Source organism: Ambystoma mexicanum, chromosome 1q (assembly GCF_040938575.1).
Source record: "Ambystoma mexicanum isolate Mex_15411 chromosome 1q, UKY_AmexF1_1, whole genome shotgun sequence".
NCBI classification, from domain to species: domain Eukaryota; kingdom Metazoa; phylum Chordata; class Amphibia; order Caudata; family Ambystomatidae; genus Ambystoma; species Ambystoma mexicanum.
In genome coordinates this window covers 603651485-603672569 of record NC_090922.1, presented here as the reverse complement: position 1 = coordinate 603672569, position 21085 = coordinate 603651485, and the positions used below count along the sequence as shown (strand labels likewise).

Here is a 21085-nt window from a genome sequence, read left to right as displayed (position 1 = left end):
AGACAATCGAAGACTTTCGAGTGTGCACAGGATTCAACGCAACTCGCTGCAGGACCACTTTGATTTTTACAGTTCAACAATTCTTCCCCGCTCAGAAGGGTGCGGGCACCACACAGAGACCTTCGAGTAACCACCCAGGTTGTGCAGGACCACTCTGTATCTGGTGCCAATCTAAGTTTCACAAAGTTCAATTATATTCAAGTTCTCTTTCTTCATACAATGTTGCAGCTTGCAACATTGAGCATAACACAGTCCAGTCTGCTATCAGTTTCTCCAACTCAACGGCTGTGTTGAACTCGTGGGCGTTGCTTTGCTGTCGGAGTCAAGGACTGTACCACAGTGGCAACTGCTTCTCCCCATCCTTGCTATCAGTGCTGGAAGGCACTGTGTACCTTTGACGCACGCTACACCGTTCGTCAGCTGCAATTTCTGGTCTTATGTTTCTTTTCCTTGAGGCTTCTTGAAAATTGCGGTTCTGGGTTGTAAAGGGCAAGGGTAATTCCCTCCTTGTCGTCCTCTCAGATCTTGCTGCCTTTCTCCTTAGTTTAAAATGCCATTTTAGGATGGCTGTTTCCTCATGCAGTTCAGTGTGTGCTTTCACGCTCCACCTTTTATCCATGTGGGAAAGTCTAATGGGAGTCAGGTGTGTGTAGTTATCAGTAATTGCCTGACTCTGCCTGACCCTTGTAGACGGCTCTGGTGTTAGTCGGTTGTCACTCGCGATTAACAATCAGTGAGAAGGTGTTTGTGTCGGAAAAGGAGGTGTTGAGTTTCTAGGTATCTTACCTGGTAGGATGGGGAAAAGGTGCCATAAGGAAGGGGATACTGCGCTCCCTGAAGACGCCCATCCAGGTGATCCTCCCACACTGGCCCACCCCTAGGAACTGGATCCAATAGCGATGGGCGTCTCCTGGCCACCTGGATGACAGATCCCCGGGACTACCGGTTGAGACACCTTCATGTTTCTCATGCTGCCTCACAATAGCTAAAGGTTTGGAAGGGGTCTGTCCACACACACAGTGTGGCACCTACGAGGATGTTCGCGTTCCCTCCCTCCCCTGACAAGGCCATGACAGCGGCCCTGTTATAATTCATTTTGATATTCTGATGGCACTTCCTTTTATCTACAATAGATCAAAAGCTCAAATCAGTCGGAGCTTGCATGACGATGATGCAATGCTTGATTCCATTTTTTGAACATTTTAACTGGGAGGTTTGTTGATGTAAATGCATTGAGAGTTGTTTGGTGTGTTAATAAAGCAGTATTTCTCAAGACGGCAGAGATGACACTTTGTCTAAATATTCTTTCTCCAAGTCACCACTATTCACTGTAAATGGTCTTGTTGTTCATATATTCAATTACTTTTAACCATGACTAATCCAAGACAGTTGGTTGATGCTGTGCACCAGAGTGCCTTTGACCCTATGGATAACCTTTGAAGACAAATGCACTTTTCATATGTTTATCTGAAGTTAATTCTTTGAAGGCAAAGCCTAGTGTCATGAGTGAATGTTTTAGGAAGATTAATAGTGTTTACATGTTCTGAAAGCCTGCTTTGAATTCAATGGAGAAGCATCTCGGATAATCTTGAAAGCCATCTGGCCTAACTATAACATGCATTTTCAATCCAGTACCAGCTGGACTCGATGCCAACTCTTTGAGGTATCTTACAAGTGGAAACAGAACTTAAAATGCAATTTGATTCTGTTCTTTCGTTCCTTCTTCCTTGTGTTTAATTTCTTCATTTACTAATGCAGGTTGGTCTTTTCAATGTACATCACACAGCAAAACTAAATTCAAAAGCATTTGCATTCTTATTCTTGAATTTCCAAACAATATAGTTTGCATGAATTATAAATGTGGCAGAATAAAAACACATAATAGATTAATGCTTACATTAACGACTTAAATACTCCTTTTGCTGTAATGACATCATCTTTACATATGCATTACAAAACCCAGCAAGGTAGAGCTCCACTAAGTAAAATGCACTGCTAGACTCCCAACATTTAAAAGAAACTGTCAATAAGATGACTGAATGTGATCCAAAATAAAAGCAAAAACACGCAGGTGTATGTCCAATGTATCTTGTATTCAAATTTTTGTCATCAGCCAGAATGATTTACCGACACGTGTTTCGACCTTCTGCGGTCTTTTTCAAGGCACAAAAATCTGGATTCCATCGACAAACCAATACAGTCAAACCACCAATGAAACCAAGAAAATCATTGTCATCAAAATATCCCAAAGAACCCAAACATTTCAAATAAGACATATACAAGCATGTGGATTCCAATGAAAGAATACAGGGAATAACACAAACCACATTTAAAGATAATAAAAATGTGAATACATACATTACCAAGGTCACCGTGACATGATCGTCATGCATGTTCTAGGAACATAAAAGAAAAGCACAAAAGCCAGAAGCCAAATTAGCCTCATTTAATTGATAATCCAACATGTTCTAACTCGCCCAACTAATACACCATTGGCCTATATTAACAATAGCCCAACTAGGCTGGTCTAGACATGTGCTACCCATAAACATAAGCCTCGAATTAACAGTGGCTGTAAATTGACAAATTGCCTGCTCGCAAACCAAAAGAAATATAACTACAAGCGTGTCCTGATAATACTGTGTGCTTCTCAATCCATCGCCACACCTCTAGTTTGCAGCATGTTATGCTAGAGTTGCAGCTATGTTCACGTAAAATATATGTTACGTAGTTGATTGAAGTTTTGCTGATTCAGCTGCTATGCTGAAAATAATTTTGGAATTAGTCCAAATGTCATCTCCAAAGAACGTATATAAAACAACATAAAAAATGCTAATTAAATGAAACGATCCTTAAATCAAACGGGATATACCCCCGCGCCATGCAATCTGCAGCCAATAGCACCCTGATAAATTACCTGAAAATAACACTGTTCTACTGAACGACTGTGATATAAATGCGTCAAGTCACTGCAGAGCTCCAGCGTTTATCATGAAGCACAGATCTGCATCTAGAAACAAGATAACACACAGACCACGCCCTTAAAGTTGGTGCAGCCATATCCTGCTGCAAACGTGGGCATTTATGTATGCTAAACATGAATAGATGACTGTAAGCAGTCTTACCTCGAAGACGAGAATAAAGTCTCCTGCCCATGTTATAACATTTACATAATCACTCGGATGCTGCTCGGTACTGTCATCCGAGTACAGCACCTCACGAGTGAATATATACGTGATGCGTCACGTGTACCTACGCGCTCACGTGACTCAAAGAGACAAATAACAAAAGAACACTATCAAGTGCAATACAGCTCCTCATCCATGCCGTGGGATGCAGGTACATTTACTAAGTTATAAATAGCCAAATACTAGATGAGATAAAAAAGATGTTAAATTATGAACTGAAACTAAATCCATGCGTCCAAAAACTAGGACTGTTTAATAGTTAGCTTTGATCGCTACAACTCAATGCCATCTAAATCCTCTGGTACAAGCAATTAGCGTCCAATAAAAAGGTAGTTAAATTAGATCTACTCTGAAACTAAAACCAAGGGCTGTGTAATAGTTAGCCTTAATGACTGCAGCTAAATGCCATCTAAGTCCTCTAGTGCGTACAATTAGCGTCCATTACTGTACATGAGACTGTAGTAAGACAACATATGTAAAGCTAAGCTCAAATCTAAGTGGCATGATGCCAAGTTGTTATAAAAAGGATGCCCACGGTCTGAGATGAAGAGAGATGCATCACAGAATTCCCTTATAACTGTGAATTCTAAGGTGACAATGGTGAAACAAACCCAAAATAAACAGCTAGTGGCTAGCCCAACGCCACTGCTGTGATGGGATGGAAAAAAAAAATAATTGAAAAATTCGAGAAAGGAATAAAATGGAAATAAAAAGGAAAATGGAAAGGTTTTGAAGTTAGATTTGGTATTGCGGTCAGGCACTGAGCCACCAGCTCATCCGGATTTGGGCGCTGTTGACAACTGATAAGCTGAACTAAAGATTGATGTCGCTCATAATGCTTGTTCAAAAACAATTGGTGACAGCCCAATTAATAGCTGTTCCTCCTGACAACAAATATACACTAAATGAGTGACAGTTTCTCCACGTAAACCTAGCTCACGACCCTCCAACATTTAGAGAAACACATGTAATTCCATATCTGTGTTGAGACCCACCAACGTACACCTAAGGCGACATATGGTTTGTGCTTCCAACTGGCGCAATAGTACTTGCCGGTCACCCCCCCTTGGGTGTACACGAGCTTGCATAAACCCAATGAAGCGAAGATTCAGGACATCATCCATTTGATGATGTTCTTGCCAATGTATGGCAAGTGGCAATTTAGGATCAGCACTGTTCAAATGAGCAAAATGTTCTCTGATGCGGATCCTAAATTCCCTAATCGTAGAGCCCACATATACTTTGCCACAGACACATAAAATCGCACATACCACATATTTAGATTTACAGTTAAGAAGGTCCCTTATTCGAATAGAGAGACCATTATGGCATGTAAACGAGTCTGCACCGATTGAGAATTTGCAGAAGTTTACACGTCCCACATTTGAAAAAGCCTTTGGGTTTAGGTGGTAACCAAGTAAGTTGTTCAACTCTCTCCGTCCTTGGATCCAAAAAAGAGGGACAAAGCTGATCTCTGAGCGTCTGATTACGTGTAAAGATAAACCTGGGTCGATCAGTGATATAGGATCTGAGATCCGCATCCAATTTTAAAATGTGCCAATGCTTGTTAAGCAATCGAAACAACATATGTGAATTTTGAACATATTTGGTAATAATTTGCACTTCAGAACAAGCAGGGTGTTTTTTAGTATGGGAGAATGCAAGTGTAGTGTCACGTGATATGTCATTGGCACGTTGCATGCCTTTCTGAATACATTGTCTTGAATACCCACGTTTCAGAAACCGCTCCTGAATCTGTACACATTCATTCTCATAAGCCGCTTGAGTACTGCAATTCCTGCGAGCTCGATAAAATTCCCCAAATGGAATATTGTGGATAACCGCACGTTTGTGACAACTCGTTGCATTCAAAATCGAATTAACAGCGGTAGGTTTTCTAAACGTCTTGTGTATGAATCCTCTGATTAACAATACGGATGGTTAGGCCTAGAAATTCAATTTGTGTGGTACTGCAATGTCCGGAAAATTCAATCCCAAATGTGTTCACATTTAAATACCCAGCAAATTCTTGAAAAGATTCCATAGTGCCATTCCAAACCAATAAAACATCATCGATGTATCTTTTCCATTCCACAATATTAACATTGAATTGATGAGTTGTGAAGATGTAATGATATTCAAAATAACCCATTAATAGATTGGCCAATGAAGGGGCATACTTTGCTCCCATGGCCACACCTTTAGTTTGCACGTAGTATTGACCATTGAACAGAAACTGATTATGGTCTAGGGTAAATGCCAGGAACTCTTTGATCATGGTCACATGCTCTGTATACGAAGAAGAGTGTTTCCTGAATGAAAAGTCTGTAGTGTCAAGCGCTATGCGGTGCTCGATTGAAGTATATAGAGATTTAACGTCAAAGCTGGCTAACAAATAGTGTTCAGACCATTGAATTGATTGGAGTATTTGTAGAGTGTGTGTTGTGTCTCGCAAATATGCTGGAAGAGTGTGAACCATGTCTTTGATAGCAGTGTCAATGTTTTGTGAAAGTCCTTCAGTGGCCCATCCCAGGCCACTCATTATAGGTCTGACTTGTGGTAATTGAGAAAACTCTTTATGTATTTTGGGAAGGAAATACATGGTCGGTATGACCGGACAGGATACCAATAGGGAATGCTTCTCTTCATCAGTTAGAAGTCCACGGGAGTGCCAATTTTGAATAAGGGTAGATAAATCAGAGATTGTTCGTGAAGTGGGATTTCCTTTTAACAATTTATAGCAACCTGCTGTAACCAAATGTTCATTTGCCATGCTAATATATTCAGATCTGTTCAATATGACTATGTTCCCGCCTTTATCGGCTTCTTTGATCACTATATTGGGGTCCTGCATGAGATTGCTGAGTGCCTGTTTTTCGGCTTTACAAAGATTATCGATCTGTATATTAGTATGTGTCGAACAATCCATAAGCTGGTGTAAATCTTGTATGACTGCTTGATAAAATGCATCAATTATAATTTCATTTTGTGAAGGTGGTACAAACTTAGAAGTGTGTTTGTGTTCAGGTAATTTCAAACTATGTTGATGGATGCCTAATTCTTGATGTAAGGCCAATCCATTCATACTTGGATCTACTGATAAGGACATGAGCAATGTTGTGTCCTCAATATCTGAGATTGGCAATTGACTCACTGGTTGGGAAATTAGCCTGGGCCTGTACTGTTTAACCTGAGTGTGAAAATATTTTTTGAGTTTGAGCTTAGGAATGAATTTGAACAAGTCAATTTGCAAATCAATCGGATCAGGCTGCCGACTGGGTGAAAAAGACAAACCTTTATTCAATAAGGACAACTCTCCTGTGGTTAGGATTTTGGATGACAGATTGAAGACTAAGTTTTCAGAATGGACTTGGCTTGGAGATTCCTGAGACTTGAGCGTGTCAAACGTGTGTTTACGTTTCTCCATGTATCTATCCCTGAAGATGTATTTGGTGTCGCGGCAGCTCGTCCTAAAGGGACATTTTTGAAATGAACCTGTTTGTTAACAGTGGGTGTGAAATTCTGAATATTTCCCTTTTTATATCTTGATTTCAGCCATAAAATCCCTCCTACGATGGGATAAGACAGGCGTTGGGATTTCTCTCCCGTCCCCTTCTGTGGCCTGTGCCCGTTCTTCCTACGAGTCTACCTCGGAGGAAGCTGGTGTTGTCATGGGTGTTTTCACCATGGGACCAATGTTGTCTTGATCATACTTAGACTGAAAAGTGTAAACTCAGTTGTTATTGTAGTCCCTCTCATCACGGAAATATTTTCGAAATTTCCGGATATTAATTTCATCTTGATAATCCTTAAGTATGGTGTGCATTGTATCATAATTCTTTTCTTTAACAGTGGAAGGGTTGTTCATGTTTTCAATTTCTTTGTGCAACTCATCAATTTGGGTGGAAACCCTAGCATGTTCACATTCCGCATGAGTGATCAAAATCTTTAACATCTTTTCAGAACTCAGTGTAAGGTTCTCCTCCCATTCCTGGGCGAGATCCCTATCCTCATCTGTAAAATCGGGAAAAATAAGTATGTGTAGGCCTCTGGGGATCATACTGTATTCCATATAATTAGCTAAAGATACTTTTTCCCAGTATTTATTTATTTCCCGTTTGGATAACCTTTCTAGTCGAAAAAATGTATTAGCAAGGGTGTCAGGTTTAGAACTGCTACTAGTAAAAGCGTTACCTGGAGTGCCCTTGGGAGAGAATAATGCAATCCTGTCTCTTTCTCTACTAACAAGATATTCAGCCATGTTAGCCATGAATATATTGAGAAATACAAACTTGCCCAGCTAGCCCCACCTGGCAAAAAAGGGTGAAAACACCAAAAACAACAGTCAGTTTGAGGTTTACCAGAACGTGATGGCGCTCGGGCCAATTGGATTCGAACTGGGAAACTAATACAAATCACTGGAGGCTGCAGGGAAGTGGAGCTATAGGCACCTCCAACCTATGAGGAATATATTACAAAACCCAGAAAGGTAGAGCTCCACTAAGTAAAATGCGCTGCTAGACTCCCAACATTTAAAAGAAACTGTCAATAAGATGACTGAATGTGATCCAAAAAAAAAGCAAAAACACGCAGGTGTATGTCCAATGTATCTTGTATTCAAATTTTTGTCATCAGTCAGAATGATTTGCCGACACGTGTTTTGACCTTCTGCGGTCTTTTTCAAGGCAAAAAATCTGGATTCCAACGACAAACCAATACAGTCAAACCACCAATGAAACCGAGAAAATCATTGTCATCAAAATATCCCAAAGAACCCAAACATTTGAAATAAGACATATATAAGCATGTGGATTCTAATGGAAGAATACAGGGAATAACACAAACCACATTCAAAGATAATAAAAATGTGAATACATACATTACCAAGGTCACCGTGACATGATCGTCATGCATGTTCCAGGAACATGTCATCATGGGAAATGAGCGGTAGTATCACAGAACATAAAAGAAAAGCACAAAAGCCAGAGGCCAAATTAGCCTCCTTCAATTGCTAACCCAAAATGTTCTAACTCACCCAACTAATACACCATTGGCCTATATTAACAATAGCCCAACTAGGCTGGTCCAGACATGTGCTACCCATAAACATAAGCCTCGAATTAACGGTGGCTGTAAATTGACAAAGTGCCTGCACGCAAACCAAAAGAAATATAACTACAGGCGTGTCCTGATAATACTGTGTGCTCCTGAATCCATCACCACACCTCTAGTGTGCAGCATGTTATGCTCGACCTGCAGCTATGTTCACGTAAAATATGTTATCTTATTGAGGTTTTGCTGATTCAGCTGCTATGCTGAAAATAATTTTGGAATTAGTCCAAATGTCATCTCCAAAGAACCTATATAAAACAATATAGAAAATGCAAATTAAATGAAACAATCCTTAAATCAAACGGTATATACCCCCCGCGCCATGCAATCTGCAGCCAATAGCACCCTGATAAGTTACCTGAAAATAAGACTGTTCTACTGAACGACTATGATATAAATGCGTCAAGTCACTGCAGAGCTCCAGCGTTTATCATGAAGCACAGATCTGCATCTAGAAACATTGGAAGACAAACATTGGAAGACATCCCAGTATGAACTATTAATTAAATGGCCCGTAGTTTTCCCTGCAAAATAACAACTTGCATTCCGGACCTGCCTTTCTGAACAGGGAGTCACTGCAACAGCCTTAAAGAGGCTGGTAGAGAGCCAAATTGCTGCTTTATCCCATCAGCTCTCTATAAGGCTGTTTCCGGAGTGATTACGAGACTCAGGCTGGGCGGTGCAGGAGTCTGGCATGCAACAGCAGCTAGGAGGACCTAAGACGACAGTTTAAGGCAGTTTAGGCCCGTATCTAATCCCCCACTCGGCATCCTATCTTTCTATTTTGGGCATTTCTTTCCATTTTTCCGGCACAATGCTGGCAAAATGGAAAGAAATGCCGAAATAAGAAAAAAAGAAACTGTCCCTGATGGCGGCTCGGGTGCCTTTTCTGCATTTCTTTCCATTTTGCCGTTGAAAAATGTGTAAAACTGGGTAAAAATAAATGCGGCTCTGATGGTGGCTCGCCACGGCTGTTTCATTTTTTTCCTTTTTCTGGTGTAGCCTGGGATTTCATGGGCTCGGCCTATGATGTGCTCCTCGAGCCAAGCCTGACCTCCCCTCCCCCCAACCCCAGTAGTAATAGTAGGTAATAAGAGTGGTGGGGCTTTACTGGAGTACAGTTATGGCTGTACTTACCGCCCAGACCACACTTACCTTATCAGTCGCTGCTGGTTGACTTTTGGCAGACTTCTCAGGGGAAAAAGGGCAAACCTAGAGTGGAGCTGCACCTTCAGGAGGAGCTGCCCTTTGCTTTGACTGCCCGGTCAGAGGCTTCCCTGGGGGGTTAACTTAAGAATAGGACCAGTGGCCCAGTCAGAAGGGTGGTGGGCGGGGGATGCAGGAACAAGGAAAACTGCCTGCAGGTGATCAGATGCACCACAGAGTGCTGAGTTAATAACATAAATGTTGAAACTACTGCAATGGATGTGGGACACACCAGCAAAGCGTGAGGGCCTAGTCCTTGTGGGCTCCCTAGTTGGCCTCAGCGACCCTATCTGAAAGCTGGTGGGTAGGGAGGGAGGCGGGGAACGCAAGAACAAGGGAAACTGCTTGCCGGGGGATCGGGTGCGCCACAGAGCGCAGAGTTAAAATACATGTGAAAACGTCTGCGATGTACGCAGGCCACACCAGCAAAAGTCCCCCACTTAGCCTCGATTCAGGGAGCGTGCACATTCTAAGTAATGTTTTCTAAAGTGTTGTATTGTTAAAATGTTCTTCCTTTCTGTTGTACATGTTTTGCATATGTTGTAAAAACGGTCCTTCCTTTACCTGCAGGAACAGATTTGACTCAAAAAACATCATTTTGCCTTCTTTTAAAAAACTGCATCCCCTTTATGGGACAAAAAAGTCAAGTAATCTGGTAGAAGGCCTGTAAGCATTGTTTAAAACAAACACTCAAGGCTCAGTTTACAAAACTTTGAAAAACACGCGCAGGCCAGGTAAAGACCACGTTTTGCACATCAAGTTGAGTTCTCGAGTCTGATAAACCCACCCCAGGCTTTTTAGAATTCATCCAAATGGAGTTTCTTGGCAGCTGTGTAAGTGATAATGGGATGAGTATTCTTTGCCATGATTCGTACTTATGCAGTTCAGTCTGGCCCCAGTTTAGTTGAGCACTTAACTTGTGAGCAGCTAGCCTCTCAGGTAGTGATAATAAAATTACAAAATGAATGGACGATATGCGACTACCGATGACTGACTAAAGTTCTGCTCTGTGTGTTTACTTGTGTCTAATGAATTTCTTTGTTGTAGGAGATGAGTGGCTTGTATTCTCCTGTCAGTGAGGACAGCACAGTGCCACAGTTTGAAGCTCACTCTCCCTCACCCAGGTATGCAATGCCTCAAATATTTTGTATTCATCTCATCTGTTGTAAACAACGCCTCAAGCATTCGCTCTACTAGCTCCTTTAGAACATCAGTGTGGTTCTGAGGTTCTTTGCTCCCCACATTTTTCTCCACACAATGCACTTGCTTGGCTGATGAAGAGTTCCCAAGATACCCTTTGTATGCTCTGGTAATTTTGGTGGAGCTGCCAGCTCAGTATGAGCTATAAAAGAAACCATGGAAGTTGTTCGAGATCAGGAATAAGGAAAGATACTACAAATTGACGTTATGTTCCGCAATGTCTGATTTTATGTGACATATCATCGTTTGTTAAAGGTAGACTGCTTAATACATTTAAGATTCACATTTTCTAGACAATACCAATTACAGTTAAAAAAGAAAGTGATATACAATTCTCCTAAACAATCACATTCTATAAAAAAAAACCTTCATGTTTTCACTATAAACAGTTAGTCCATTTGCACATTTTATAAGTGGGCAGGCTCTGAGATACATAGGTGAAATTGTGAAGGACTTGCAGATCGCTTTCTTTTTGTAAGCATCCTTGATAAAATCATTATTTATGCTGGTCCTGTTATCGTTGTACTGCTCTCTTAGCGCAGACGCTTGTCCGAATGGATATTAGTGGCAGAACCTGACTGGGATTCTTCTAAAAGAAGGATCTGCGTGATTTTTGCCGTCGCGGAAATGTCTGCGAAGGAAAAGTTTGCATGAGAAATGTGTGAACCACAAAAAGTTTGCACATTTCCCTTGCAAACACACATCTACACACCCACACCGACACCCACGGCACACCCCCACCGACACCCTTAACACCCTCACCCCCAATATACCCCTACCCTACTTACCTTTCCTTCACGCTGTCTCCCTGCAGCGCCAGTTCCCTTTCACTTCTGTGATCGGGAACCGACGCCGCAGGGTCCTTTTCTTTTCTTCTTTTTTTTTTGTTTTGGGATCTGCAGGGGTGTCCCCCGCAACCCCAGCTCTCTATACCACACAGTATAGTGAGCGGGGTGTTGCCCCCGCAGTCTTTTTAAAAATGTTTTTTTTTTATTTAAATACCTACAATGCTACCACCAAAGGTTCGAACTTTTGGTGTTCGAACCTTTGGTGGTAGCATTTTTCATACTTTTTGTATGGTCGGACCTTTTTTTCCGGTCCGATCGTACAATTCCCTAAAAGAAAGTTCTTAGCCAATTATGTGGACTTTTAAATTGCAAGTGATATCCCTCGGGAGCAGTTCTGAAATATCAGGAATGTGGCCCCAATGGTATGCACTCAGATACCACTGCTTTTCATTATGTCTATTGTGATTGTGTCTAATTTTAGGATTTGGCCCCAAGACTGCACTCTTGCTATTTATTGCAGGAACTAGGATGACGCTAAGTGTTCCTCTTACTTTTGTAACTTTGGAATCGTTTTAGAGTTGAATTTTCTGATAAAATTGCCAAAGTTACTTGCGGTTGCCTTAATGGTTGACTGCTCTGGTGATGCGCAGTCATTTGAGGATTACTTGAGGTTTGCTTAATATTGTGATACTTCCATCATTACTGCATGGTTCCAGTAGGATTAGTCTATTCTTGTGATGCCTTTGTAATAATAGTTGTTTGAGAGCTCAGGGTTTCGGTAATACTTGTCTTTGAATGTAGTGGTTGCAGTGGGTCTTGAAGCTTAAGGCTCTTGTGATGCTCCGGTGACTAGTTGCATGGTATTGTGATGGTTGGTTGTCCCAGTAACATCTTAGCATTGTGTATATGTTATTTTGTATTTATTATTTTTATTAGATTGACACATTTCAGAATCCCCAAAGGAAAGTAGAAATCTGTGTTAGCTTAGAGTAGACCTTAACATACAAACATAGTTTTTATAAGACATAGGGAGGGGTTTGAAAAGGAAGAAGAATGGAATAAACAGAAGGAGTAAGGGTAGTGATATTGGGGACTAGGATAAAGAAGAGGGGTATGGGCAAACTAGAAAAAGTGGATCCAGATATACATCTTCCACGATCACTATAATTGTAGACCCCCAACCACAAATATCCACCCTACCGTCAACTACCTAAAGGCACGATGCCCAGCTATTCTATAAACCATTAACATAATCTGCAGCATCGAGACAGACACATTTCAAGGTGCTTCGTTGGCCACATGAGGCCCACATCTTTATACTTTGTCCAAAAACTCCTCTGCAGCCTCATCATGGCCAACTTCTACTGAAACGCCACCTTTAATTTAGTAGGGAACTACCATGAGGCGGGATAGAGACCTCAAGAACTTTCTAAACTCTAATAACCTATGCCTCCTGGACACCATTCCAAAACTTCTGGCGGGTAACATACTAACTCTGCTCCTCTCATCCTTCGGTTTCACCCTTGCAACCGCATTCAGCAATATATTCCTTCAGTCTAAGTTTCATTAGTACAGTAACTATACAGTAACTCTGTTTAATTTACCTTCTCCAGGTGACCGGCAGAATTTGAGGTGAAAGGCCTGTTTTGGTGGCACGGTCCTTCACCAGTAGTAGTCTCCAAGGTTACTGCAAAGTTTGAAGTGTAGCCATAAAATCTTTGTCTTGTACAGCCCCACAGATCCCTACAACACATATATTTGCTGAGCAGCGCATATCTCCTGGAGAATCCAGCTTGGATTTTATAACCGGTATAGTATTCACCATATTTTCTTTGATCACCAGCATCTCTTGCAGGCTGCCTCTCCCATGAACATCTTATCAACCCTGATGTCGGCTTTCCTCAGTGACCATCAACTCCATCCCCTGCTACCTTTCCTCTGTATGCCAGATGTGCCTCAAATGAGGCATCCGGTCTCTCCACTACCTCCATCTTTGCATGCTGCTCTTTAATGGATAAGAAGACACAATTGAATCCCTTTGCCATCTCTCACGAACTCTCCCAAAAACGTTTTGTGTCCAAGTACACAGGAAAAAAAAGCATTGCCCGTATCTTTCTTTTGTCTCTCGGTATCATCTGTGCTGCTAGTAAATATGAATAGATAGAAATGGAGTCAAGGGGTTATCACCTCCTGTCTATACCCAGATAGCCATAACACATAATCGACAGAAGTTTTAAAAACATTATCGGGAGTTATTCCTATGTCTATGTCCCTTTGCAATAACTTGATTGCCCTGTGTAGATGTTCTTCATATGTAGCTGTCACAATAGCCCTAGAATTTGCTGGTGTGGCAGCTACAAATGGAATGTAGAGGTCCTTTCCCTTTCCTCTCTCACTACTTTTCTATGCTAAAAAGGTAAAGTGCACATCCATTGGTGGTCGGTTTTTTACTTTAATATTCCCGCTCCAATGTGTGTATCTTATCAGTAAAAATAATTTCGACCAATAGATCGAAAAACAGCTAAAAACTAGATTTAAAAAAAAAAAAAATTATTGCGTTTCACCATTTAAGATTTTTACAATTTTTTGACGTTCGACATTCATGGTTTTTGTAATGTACTTAGGGCACCACTTTTGTTTTGCATTTTCTTTTGCGTAGCCCTTGGATAGTTAGACTATCGTTCTCCGAGTTTGTATTTTTAATGCTATCTCCAAGAGTTTCGCTGCGGCCCTCGACCATCTTGCTGAGTCACCTGCGATTAGTCGTTTCCATCCCGTTTCTTCATTTATCGCTGACGGGTAGGATATAAGTGGTGCCAAGTACGCTTTCCTTTCCTCGTTCATTTCAGGACAGGTCGTAAGCAGATGTCTTACTGTTTATGTTTGTTTGTGTTTTTCACACAGGGGGCATGTAGCTATAGGAGATTTAGATCTGATGGCCAGGATTTCCCTGGTATGGAGCAGGTTTAGACGGGCTCTCATAAAGAGTTTTCTCAGTGCCTTATCCGGAAATTTCTCACAGTATTTCAACGGCGTTTTTAGTTTGTTATGGCCGGGTGTAAGATGCTTTAGGGATTTGTATGCCAAGATCTTATCATTGGTGGTGATCCAATCTTGTTGCTCCATTTTGCACTTCACTCTGTTGGGATTTGTGATCAGGAGTTCCTCTGTGCAAGATAACTCTTCCAGTTTTCCTTAAAGTTTTCTTACCCATGCGTTGAGTGGGTTGCATCTGCCGCTCTTTATCTCGTCGGCTACCACCTGGAAGACTGGGAGGCTATTGGGCAGCAGAGTTTTTCTGTACAGCTGCATAGCACTTCGGTCTACCACTGACGGTAGCGACAAGAGGCCTAAATCCCGCCGAATTGCAGCCATGGGTGCTGACTTTGGAAGGCCCAGAACCGACTTCCACAGGAAACCTTCAAGCTGGGTCCAGATTTCTGTTGGCAAATTTAGATTGGCGCTCATTCCGTAAGTGAGGGCTGGCACAACTTTGGATTTGTAGAATTGCAGTGCTGGCTACCACGAAACTTTTCCAAATTTTTTGTCCATGGCTCTTGTTTGTGCCGTCAGGTTTCTTATTTTGTCCCATAGGGATTTCTGCGTACTGTTTTCTTTCAAGGAGTTGTCAATCCATACGCCGAGGTATTTGTATTCTTTTGATACTTCAATTTTTGTCTTTTCTAGGAACCTCACCGGAGAGGCTTTGGCTTCATTTGTCGATTTGGAAAAGAGAAGGACTTTGGACTTCTATTTATTAATTTCCAGGTTGTTGTTTTTCATGTATGATGGTGGGTTTGTTAATTGCCGTTGGAGACCTATTTTTGTCTGATCCAGGAGTATCAAGTCATCTGCATACCACAGTCTGGAGACTTTGCTCAATCCAACCTTTGGGGGGAAAGGAGCAAATTTTGTTTTCAGTGATTTGGAAATCTCCAATGAAGGCAATAAAAAGTGCTGGGGCCAGTGGGCAGCCTTGCTTAACCCCTCGTTCCGAATAGATGATGTTTGAAATGTGGCCTTGTTGACTCAGTCGGACACGCATCAATGTTGCTGTATTTAAGGCCATTATGTGTTCGAGCACTGGTGGCGGACAGTTCCAAGTTCTTAGTTTTGACCAAAGTTTGCTACGGTCCACCCTGTCAAAAGCCTGCAAGAGGTCTACTAGCGCCAGATAGACCTTTGGGGCGCCTGCTTTTACTTTTGCTTTTATGATGTTTAGGATTAGTAAGTTGATTGCCGTGCCGGCGCCCTTCTGAAATCCTGTCTGGAACACATCGTTAGCGGAAGAGCCTCTGTCAAATTTTTGAAAGTGCGAAAGCAACAGTGACGCAAAGATTTTGCCAATAATGTCCAGGAGGGCGATTGGCCTATAGTTGGTTGGACATTCTCTGGGTCCTTTTTTGAACATTGCGACCAGTATTGCTTCTGTCCAAGATTTTGGGATTTGTTTGATTTTTGACAATGGTTGAAGAGTTCACTGATCACTGCCGCCCATTCTTCCGGGTGCCTTTTGAGATCTATTGTGGTCAAGCCATCAGGGCCTGGGGCTCTCGAAACCTTCAGTTTGACAATTGCTCTGATTATGTCTTCCACATCCGTTAGAGATATCCAGGGTTCCTGGCTCATCAGTGGTTCCTTCAGTTCTGATGTTGAGGGGAGGCGGAACAGGTCCGTAAAGTGAGTGACCCAGTTTTGTTCAGAGACATCGTTTGAGAGTAGAGGCGCCTTCTGCCCATGTATGCTCTTCAGTAGGGTCCAGTAATCTCTTGTGTTTCTGGACGCCCAGGTGTTCAGCATAGCTTCCGCGTCATTTTGGTAAAGAGTAGACCTGTGGTGTTTCATCCACGTTTTGTAAAGCTTTGCTCCCTTATGATACGAGGTGCAGGCCTCTTCATTCTGATGGCGGAGTGCAGAGTTTTTCAGGTTTTCTCAATTTGCGGCGCTTCACGACCACCATATGGTCGAAAGTGTAGGTGTGTTGAGGCTGTTTCTGTTTCTTTCCTGTGAAGCTCACCTTGTGGGGACTCAGTAGGGATAAGTATTCAGGTCTTTCGGCTACCAGGCCTGGTAATGTTGATCCTGGAGATGTGGTTAGTTTTTCCTTTATAGTTCTTATGTTGCCTGAGGTGAGGCGGAGCAGAGTTTGTCGCTTCTTTGATTCGACAGCTGGAGAGTAGAACTTCTTATCAGGGCCACGACCACCCCAGGACATTAAGAGAAGGTTGTAGTCACTTTCTATTGTTTTCTGAACCTTGAAGGAAATAATGTGGGGAATCGGGCCTTGTGATATGAAGATGTAATCCAAAGTGGCGGATGCTTCTTGCCTTTCCCAAGTCGGGATCTGAAGGTCAGATTCTTGTAGCGTCGCCACGTTGTATAGATTTCTGGATTTCTTTAGTTTTGACAATGCCAGACCTCTTTCGTCAGCCAAAGGGAGAAGAGATGGTGTATTTGGGGCTGTGGTCTTTGTCCCACATTTGGCATTCAGGTCACCACAGATGATGATGTTGTCCACGTTGAGGTTCACATTGATTTTGTCGATGGAGTTTGTGACAGAATTACAAAGTTCTTTTGTAGTTCTCTCGGGATTCCAATACAGATTGATTATGGCCAAGTCCGATGTGGTCCATGTGTCGAGCTCTAGATCGCGATGGTTCCACGATATTAAAGTGGTAAGCATGCCGTAGGCTTCCTTAATTTTTGTTTTCGGTGTTGTCGCTGAGCCTTTAATAGGCCCGAGGACGGTCTTCCCAACTGAGACCTGGATGCAGGAGATAGTTCAATTGTGAACCCATCCAGGGAGGGCGTGTCTGTTAGCCAGGTTTCCTGTAGGCATATGATGTCAAAGGTTCCCAAGTTGACGTCGCTGGGGCGGGTTAGGTGTTTGTACCCTCTTGTGTTCCAAGACGCCATTGCAAAGTCGTTCTTGAAGATCTTTGTTGCTGGTTTGTCAACCAGATCGGCGGGATCTTTGGAACTCCGTGTTAGTTGCTATTTCTTCTGGTTGTGGCCAAAAGTGTCTGCTATCCATTTCCATGGGTCGCTTGTGGCTTTTTCAGACTGGTGTGTTTTTAGGTTGGCACTATTCGCAGGACAGTTCCGGGAGTCAGATTTTCTTTCATGGGGCCTTTGCTGGCTTGTGTGTGATGTCAGATTTTTGGTCATCGTACATTGGCTTGTATGGCCCGTGAATTGGCTGTGGTTCCCACCCTCTTCCATTCTGTGGTTCCCACCCTCTTCCATTCTGTGGGCCCCCTCAGAGCGAGGCTTTGTGTTCTGTTCCAAAACTACACGCCGCCTAGGGGAGTCTTGCTCTAGACTTTTTTATACGATTCTTCTGTTCTCAATGAATGATGGTATTTCCTTGGTGAACCCCTCTTGCGAATTTCCTGATCAGGTTGATCAGGGTGGGATTTTTGTAATAGTTGAAGTTTGAGTCCCAAATGTTACAGATCGTTTGTCACGTCTGTGGAAATTTCATGTATTACTTTGGTTCTTATATGCAGATAGGCCTTTGCTTTGTGGTCGCGATGGTATGGCTCGACCAGCCGGAAGTCTTCAGTGGTCAAGTGGCGAAGCATGCTCACTTTGCACATCGTTTTTAGTGCCGTTTTTCTGTTCAGCACCATGTATCTTTCCTTGGATGAAATTAGTGGGTATTGTTGCTCGATAGGCATTAGGTCGATATTTTCTATCACCCCTAGGTGAGTTTTTCCAGTTGTCTCTTTGAATGTGTGGCCTCGTTTGGTTGAGCCTTTTTTTTCCAGAGTGGCAGCAACGGATGTATGTGATCGAGACCTATGTTGTGGACTCTCGTCCCCACCTTCCCTTTGGATATGATCGTCTTGTTTGCCCGACGGCTGTTTCTTTGACTGGGGGGGTCGAGGGTAACTCGTCATTGCTCATGCATTCTTTTGGTGAGGCCACTAGCTCCTCCGATGTGTCAAGGTGTTGAGACAGGTTCATCAGTTCGCTGTTGCCTTGGAAGTCTTCGATAGTTTTGGGTGAGTGATCACGTCCGAGATCACCTGGCTTAGTTGCAGGTGCGTCTCTTGTTGGTTCTTTCGGCCTCTTTACTTTTGCTTCCTGGCTGTCATTGCTTCGTACCAGCAGCACTTGGGGTGGCTTTCCCAATGTTTGGTTTAGTGAATCGGTTGTTTCAGGTTTATTTTTCTGATTTCTTTTCTTTGGCAATTGCCTCTGATGAGGTTCGCTCATCATTGGGCCTTTTTGTGTCCTGGTTTCTAACATTATGGCTGTTTGTTGTGGTGTTGTTTTTGTGAAGATAGGAGCCAGATCCTTCTTTTTCAATTCTTTGGTAGTTTGAGTAGACTTGGAGGATGAGATGGTGTAGATTTGTGTCATTGACCATCTTTCCTTTAGCTGGTCTTCGTGTTTTGTGATTTTCATCTCCAAGGCCGCTTGCGTCTTGTTGGTATTTGATTCAAGGGCTGTTAGATACCCTTCAATGAAAGTGAGTTTGGTGTTCATTGTGGCTATCATTGTGGTAGTGTCTTTTAGGGCCTCATTTATTGACTCATAGAGTTTCCCAAACGGATTTAGAGCTATTGTTACTGCTGACATTATTGATAATAAGTCTGTTTTCTTGCTCGGGGACTCCTTTTGGGCTGATGCTGAGATTTCGCTTAGCCGTCTGCTTTTGGCAGGAGTATGCAAGCCCCTATCGATTTGATTGCTGGGGGAGTCTGTCTTGATGTCTTCTCTCTGGGGGTGTTGTTATTTCTTGTGGGTGACCTGAGCCCACAACTTGGGCCAAGAGCTTTCCACGAACATTTCCTTGTATGTAAGGTCTAGTCCACGCATAATGTTCCTCTGCGTGGGCCTGACCTGTTGCTGTCCTGGCCTGGTCGAGTACAGGTGTGCTGGATACTAACTGACGAAATTAGCCCTGGACCTGTTGTGAGTCTGTTCTTTTTTTCGTTTTATCACTATTTGTGGCCGAGGGGCTTACTGAGGTCGTAGGACTGGCAGCTGGTTCTGTTAAGGTATCTACAGGATGCTTCACAGGAGCTGCTTCATGTATGGCATCTTCATTAGGTGCCTTCTGTGCTCGTGGTTTTAGGGTCGCATCCTGTTTGGGGGTATTTTGGTCAGTTTTACGTGTTTTGTTCGCCGGAGGGGGTTCTTGTATGGCCTCCAGGATCTCAGTGTCTGATAGCTCTGAGTCTTGATCCAGTTTTCTTTTGTGCTGTTTCAAGAAGTATTCTTTTAAGGAAGATGACATCAGTGGGGTTGGAAAGCACTTAGCCCCCCACCCTGTGTTTTGGGACCTACCTTTCGGTGTTTTTTTGAGTGTTTTGATTGGTGCCGTTTTTGTTTTCACATTACTTCCCTTTGGTGTCGAGTTTTCTTTCCCCATGATGCTGCCGGGGGATCTTCTTTTCGTTGGTCTGCGAGTCGCCCGACATGTTTAAGGTGTTAGCCACCGACTTTGTGATAGTCTCTACGGTGGGTTCACCATTGACTAATTCGTCGACGTCCTGAGTTTGTGCTTCCAGCCCCACCAGCTTCCTTGGGGGGCTCCAGTGATTGGATTTTCCATCATTGCTTGACTCATAAACTACATTGTCTGCGCTCCGCAGTTCCTGTATGACCGACTGGTCATCTTGTTCAGAGTTAGAGGCGTCATTTGAGCTGATTCTTATGGGCTTGTCCGTGCTGGGGTTCAAGTGCAGATTTCCCGTAGGTGTGCTCATGGTGCTGTGAATCTGCACTATAGTGGAGAGTTTTGGCAAGGGAGGAACCTGTGCCTGCACTTCGAGGCCCCCCATCTGCTCCAAGTGGAAGGTCGCACGCTGGTTTCGGGGTTGGGTTTGTGAGTCTGACGTCTGGCGCCAGATGCAGGATCATCCCCCCCGGCCATTCAGGCACCTGCCGAGGCCGTCCTCCGACAGTCTCAGGCTAGGTGCCACTCGTCAACACGGTAGAACGGCCAGGGATTAAGGAAGGGGTTGGGGATTGGCCCAAGTTTGCTAGACTGCGCTTTTGATGTTTCAAGTTCTGGCGCCGGAACCACAGCCGACGTTGGCGTCGGGGCCACAGCACCCTCCGCTCCGTCCTCAGATCTAGTCTGTGACGTGCTCAGTTCAGTGGTCTGCAGCGAGTCTGTGGGAGATGCTGCCTTGGATGTATTTGTCGGCTCCAGGTTCTCCGGGTCAATTTCGACTGTTCGTGCTTGCAGTGCCTGGGCCGTCGGGGGCCGTGGCGGCAGTGCGCCTCTTCCTTCTCTGTTTTCAGCCGACAGTTTACTGCTTCTCAGGCGTCTCCCCGACTCGCCCTCACTGAGGGTATGGGGGGGGCCATGTTGTTTTGGGTCGGGGCGTGGCGTTTTCCTGGCGGCGGGAGTAGAGAGGTAGGAAGGGTGGGGAAGGGAGAAAGAGAAAGGTGATGAACAAGAGGGGGGATGAAGGAGGGGGAGAGAGAAAGGCTTGGAAGTCGAGGTTCGTAATCCCCTTTCAGCTGTCCTTGTTTAGACGCTGGACTGATAGAAATTTTGGATGTTGTTTGGTTTGTTGGTGCAGATGGGATAGTTCCTTTGGTGGGGAGCCACACGGGGAAACGGAGGAG

General features: G+C 43.4%; 1 protein-coding gene across 1 annotated transcript in view; it reads left to right on the top strand.

Moving 5' to 3' along the window:
* COP1 (COP1 E3 ubiquitin ligase) overlaps nt 1–21085 on the top strand; it is a 1876694-nt gene that overhangs the window by 384705 nt on the left and 1470904 nt on the right. The window contains exon 8 of the mRNA XM_069641145.1: nt 10554–10630. Coding sequence (XP_069497246.1) covers nt 10554–10630 — 77 coding nt within the window. The remainder of the gene's footprint in view (nt 1–10553; nt 10631–21085) is intronic.